This window comes from Trachypithecus francoisi, unplaced genomic scaffold (assembly GCF_009764315.1).
Source record: "Trachypithecus francoisi isolate TF-2019V2 unplaced genomic scaffold, Tfra_2.0 Lachesis_group6, whole genome shotgun sequence".
Taxonomy (NCBI): Eukaryota; Metazoa; Chordata; class Mammalia; order Primates; family Cercopithecidae; genus Trachypithecus; species Trachypithecus francoisi.
Window position 1 is genome coordinate 32957562 of NW_022681471.1, and position 5579 is coordinate 32963140.

The 5579-nt window shown below is 55.6% G+C and overlaps 1 protein-coding gene across 1 annotated transcript; it reads right to left on the bottom strand.

Moving 5' to 3' along the window:
• Nucleotides 1-404: 404 nt before the first annotated feature.
• SOWAHD (sosondowah ankyrin repeat domain family member D) lies at nucleotides 405-2476 on the bottom strand. Its single transcript, XM_033201244.1, has one exon. It carries the CDS (start codon nucleotides 1928-1930, stop codon nucleotides 983-985), a length of 948 nt encoding a protein of 315 aa, XP_033057135.1. The 5' UTR covers nucleotides 1931-2476; the 3' UTR covers nucleotides 405-982.
• Nucleotides 2477-5579: the final 3103 nt, after the last annotated feature.

Genomic DNA, 5579 nt, shown 5'->3' on the forward strand with positions numbered 1-5579 from the left:
AAAAAAAGTGCCCATGGGTGTGTCTCATTAGAGGCCACAAATCAAGGTAAATTACATGACTCACCGTGGAAATATCAGAAACATAAATTTGGAAACTTTTGCCTTTTACCCCCCAACCCAAGGCCCCTATAGGACAACTCTTCTAGGATGAGGCTGGTGCCTGAGGCCAGACCATCAAGGAGCTCAGGACAGAGGTGAACTGTGTGTTTCTCCTCAGATCCAAGGTGGAAATAGCTGCTTCCGTGCACAGCTCTGGCCATTTGTTCTGAGAAGGAGGCTCAGAGCCTGCCCCGGAGCAGGAGATCATGGCCATGGGTGGGTGACCTCTACCCTGCAAACATATGCAGCTTCTTCCTTTGTGGTTAGTAAGGGAGGTGGGGGAAAACACTGAAAGGACAGCCTTGTCATATGAAAAGAACACATATTCCACTTTAATATACATAAGAAGTCACTTGTGATACATGAGAAAAAGTACCAGTTAAGGCCTGGTCGTCTCAGGAGGAGGTTGTCAGAGGCTGACTCTACCCGCACCCCAAGACCCCATTAATGGCCGAGCCAGGCCGGCAGAGTTAGGCGTTTTCTCTGCATTGGTGGTTTGCAATTTTAACTCATTCTTCTAGAGAATGTTTCCTAATAAACCCTGCGCGTCGGCCTGCCCAGAAATGGCCACTGGAAGCTTTACTTGCCCTCTCCCAAGCAGGACCACGATCCCTTCTCCCAACTCCTTAGTCGTGTAGCTTTGGAACTCGGAGCCAGGCCAGCTTGGTCCTTCACTCTCTCTTGGTGAGGTGGTGCCCGAGTCCCCAGGTCCTCCAGGCCGGTGGTTACAGGAGACCTGAGACGAGTACCTGAGTTGGACCCCGACATGTTCTGTTCCTTGCAGGCCCAAGCAGCGTCCAAGGCGCCTCTCCTTTGGTGGATAGCGGGACAACCCAGGACCTAGCCATTGCCACAGCGTCGCGGCCCCTCCTCTCTGTCCCTGTCAACGGTCCTGGAATGAGGGGAACAGATGGCGGAAAAGGCCATGCATTTGCGCCACCCGGCTGCCCGCGGCGTCCTTCGCCTTGGTCCGCGACGCCGCCGCTCTCCTGCTTGTCTCCACAGCCGTCGCGCCCACTGCGCTCGCGGCCCTCCACGCAGTGGTGCCGCTGCTGTTGTTGTTCAGGTTGGTGCACCCGCTGCCGCTTTCCATCTCCCATTCCTCGGCTCCCGACAGCTCCCGCAACCTCCAGGGCGCGTCGGGCCGCAGGTAGTGGCAGGCCCGGTGGCCGCTGTGGTCGCGGCGCGTAGCGTCGGCACCCAGGGCACCCACCAGCACCTTGATGACCATGTCGTGGCCCTGAAGGGCCGCCAGGTGGAGGGGCGTGAGGCCGCCGCTGCCTGGGGCGCTCACGTCGAGCCGCAGCCCCCGGCGTAGGGCGAAGTCGTGTACTAGAATGAGCTCCTCGTGGCGCCCGTGCTTGGCCAGCCAGTGCAGAACCGAGTAGCCGGTGATCGGGTCGCCCCGCAGCAGCAGCTCCGGCTCAGCCTCCAGCAGCTCCCGCAGCACCTCATAGCGGCCCTCGGCGGCCGCCAGAATCCACGCGTGCTCCCGCGGTTCCAGGCACAGCCTGCTGCTGCCCGGCCCGCTGGGCCCGCCCAGCTCCTCGGCGCGCTCCTCCGACAGCCACCCGGTAGGAGCCGCCCGCTGCAGCCCCAGCAGTTCCCGCAGCGCTCCCCGCCGGCGCCCTGAGCCCGCTCCAGAGTGCATCAGCGTGCCTGGGAAGGGGGGCTCCCGGGAGGCGGTGGCTGCGGCTTTGCCCCAGTACCTGCCCAGGCTACCAGTGTCCGCTCTCGAGGGGCGGGGCTGCGGGGCGCACCGCAGGCTCTGCGCGGCCGGCGCGAGAGAGGCCGTGGGTGCCCGGTTCGCGGCCCCTCCGGGCTGGGCCATGGTCTTGCAAGCTGCCGCCGCGGCCGTCCCAGTGTCCAGCGTTCGCTGCCCTTCTCGGGCCCCAACGGGAGAGGAACTGGCGCTGGCGTTGGGGAAGGAAGCGGCTTGAGCAATTGGGTTCGGAGGGAGGGAGCAAAGGAGAGGAGGAGGAGGAGGGAGGGAGCTAGGGGAGGGCCCCCGCTCAGGCCTTGGGGGCCGTGGAGGGGTTTGAGCTCCAGCCAAGCCCCCAGGGCAAGCTCAACTCCAGCGCCCTGGGTACCGCCGCCTCTGCTGCTTCCCCGGGTCGCGGGCGGTCCCACCCCAAACGGCCAGGTGAGCTCCGCAGCCCCGCCTCCAGCACCGAGGGGCGGGCGCGAGGACGGGCTGGGAGCTCGCCTGCGGCCCTGGAAGCCCCGGTTCTCAGCATCCCAGCCGCTGCTAGGGTGTAGAGGCTCCAGGGCGCCCCTTCCGCAGCGGGCCGAGCTCGGCTTCCAGCCATGGCCTCCCAAAGTGCGGTCCTGGAGCTCCGAGGCTCTGGCTCCCCGCCCCCTTCCTTCGCCTTCCCTCTTATCTCTTCAGGAGTCTCCCTGCACTTTGTCCCGGAGTTGCCTTTGTCCCGCGCCTAGCATTCACGCAGGCAGCTCGACTGCCCCTTGTGACTGGCTCGTCTGCCTGCCTTGCGCTTTTTGTGGCCTTGACCCTCCCCGCAGCGCCCGGGGCTGCCCAGGATTCCAGCAGAGAAGCCCAAGACCAGGGTCCAGGCTGACGCTCTTCCAGGGAACTGGGGTGGGATATTCCCCTTCTGCACCGCCCTCTCTGTCCTGCTCTCCACCCTCTTCCCTCCCGTCAATTTTCCCAGGTTGGCTTGGAGAAGCAGGTACAGGTGAATCTGAGCTGGCGCCACGGGAGCGCCCTGTTCTCTTTAGAGATGCATCCCTGCTCTCTCCCCAGGACCCCGCTTTCTGCAAATTCCAAGCTTAGGAGCTTTTTTAAAAAAGGGTATTTTTTCTTTTTTACTGCTAATACCAGCGTACTCTTTGCTCTTCCCTTCCCTTAGTAAATGGTAGTTCTTGCCTCCACACTCCCACCATGTTAAAGAGCTCAGTCAGTGAGCAACGGGGAGCCATAAAAGATTGTTGAGCCAGGGAGAGACACAGCCATGTTGGAGGTTGTGTTAAAAAGGTGATTTGGGAGGTGCAGAGGCAGGAAGTCGAAAGACTGTTCCAGCAGTCTAGGCCAAGGGGGATGGAGGCTCAGGCCAAATCAGCCCACTCCCCTGGGGCTACCTGTGGCAGCAGTGACAGAAGGTGTCAGAAGCTTTTCTTTCTTGGCCCTCAAGTGTTTGGAACAAGTCCTAAATATCTAGAGCTTTCCTTCAGAACAGCTTATACATTTGTAATTTGGTTTTGAACATTTACTATGTGCCAGGCACTGTGCTCGTTGCGTTATATATGTTAACTCTTTTAATCCTCCCAATGACCTCAAGTGCTAGGAGTCATTACTGTCCCCAGTTTGCAGAGAGGTTAGGCTACTTGCTCAAGGTCACCCAGCAGGAAGTGGCAGAGCAGGTCTGTGCGACACCATAGCCTTTGTTCTGGTACACAGGAACTGGCATTCAAGCCCGGCTTATCAACTGCAAATCACATACAAGCCCCAAATTCCAGCCAAAAGGATAGAGTGGTAACGTGAGCGTATCTATAACTTACACTCCTCTGCCTGGAAGAGCTTCTAGGTAGTGAAGTTCTTTTCTTTCAAGGTTGCACTTAGTTTCCACCTCCAGCAAGCCTCCTCTGATTATCCCAGCCCGAAGTGATCCCTCTCTCCCCAGCCCTGTGTTTCTGCTACTTCTCTGGCACCCAGACTGCCATGTGTTACATCTCTCTCCCATTGCTCTCACATGCCAATGAAACTATAAACTCTTGGACAGCTATGTCATACTGTCCTTGTGCACCTAGTAGTTACCCAAGAAATATTTGTTACCTTGTTCTGGTTTGGCAGCCTGGGAAAACGTGATTGTGTGTGTGTATGTTGGGGGTGGGGGACGCGTATCCACAGCCAGCACCTCAGTGCCTGCTCCCACATCCCTGCCCCAGACTCCAATCTGCAGGACATCAAAAGCAACTCATAGATTTGGTCAATTCATTTTTTTAAAGAGGGATTCAGTGGCTTATTCACTGAGTTGACTGGCCAAAGCCACCTCCTGGCCTTCACTGACTTCTCAGAGACCAGGCCTAGGCCCAGAATGGGCCCCAAGCTTTCAGGCTTTCATTTTCAAAATGAATCCTGACTGACAAGCAGCTACTTCCGTTGCTCTGGAGACTCCTCTCCGCAACCCCAAATCTGTAAACACCAAACCGCACACATGCACACACACTTCCAGAATATGCAAACAGCTGCAGCAATATTTTTTTTTGGTCAAAATGCCAGCATGGAGAATGCAGGATGGAAGAATGGTTGGACTATTAATTTTCCTCACCACTAAGCAGGCAACTCTCTTCCCTATCAGCATGAATAATATCTCTGTTTCCAGTTCAAAGATTGCAAAGGCAGCCGCCTGACCAGTGCCACAGACCCATGATACATGTGCCGTTGCTTAACTCCGCTGCTAGAGACCGAAGCCATGGTGCCTCCTTTGCAACTTTTTCATCTTTAATTAGGAAGTGCTTTCTACCCTAGGTCACCAGCTGCACACACCACTCCCCAGAACCGCAACACCCATCTCTATTTTAGTACAGAGGATCTCTGGAATTTGGTAGCAGGGAGTCGGGTAGAGGGAGTGGAAGACAGAAGGGATAGTACCCACCCACCTAAAATTAACATGCCAGTTATGTGAAACATCTGCTACCCCTCCAAGGGAGTGGGGCAAAACCCCTCAAGCCCTGGGAAATGACTTTCCAAAAAGCTGGAGGTAGAGTAGATATTTGCATTGCAAATTGTAGTAATACTGATGTCTTTTCCAAACAGCAGCCTCTCTAATATATTTGCGGGTTTATTTACTAGATCTTGGACTATTAGAACTAGAAGGGATCGGCCGGTCGCGGTGGCTCACGCCTGTAATCCCAGCACTCTGGGAGGCCGAGGTGGGCTGAACATGAAGTCAGGAGATCGAGACCATCCTGGCTAACACGGTGAAACCCCGTCTCTACTAAAAATACAAAAAAAAAAAAAAAAAAAAAAAATTAGCCAGGCGTCGTGGCGCCTGTAGTCCCAGCTACTTGGGAGGCTGAGGCAGGAGAATGGCGTGAACCCGGAGGCGGAGCTTGCAGTGAGCCAAGATTGCGCCACTGCACTCCAGCCTGGGTGACAGAACGAGACTCCGTCTCAAAAAAAAAAAAAAAAGAACTAGAAGAGATCTTAATGTTTCATTGGCCTTTATTTTCCATATGAGGTTTAACTAACTCAGGGAGCATGGCAGAAGGCAGAGGAACAGAGAAGCTGATGTGTTAGGCGTACGTTGAAAATCTATCTTGATGAAGAGAGCAGCTCAGAAATCTTAGTGGATGTCAGCAGGAAATCATAGTTGATCTGCAAAAATTTAATTTACATGCAACTTCTCAGAAACATGCCCCTTGGGTGAAGCCAAAGGCTCATGTATCCTTGAGCTCTCAGTGGAGTTTGCCATGGGGGCTTATGGATTCAGAAAAATCCATAAGTGCAAAACAGTTGAGAG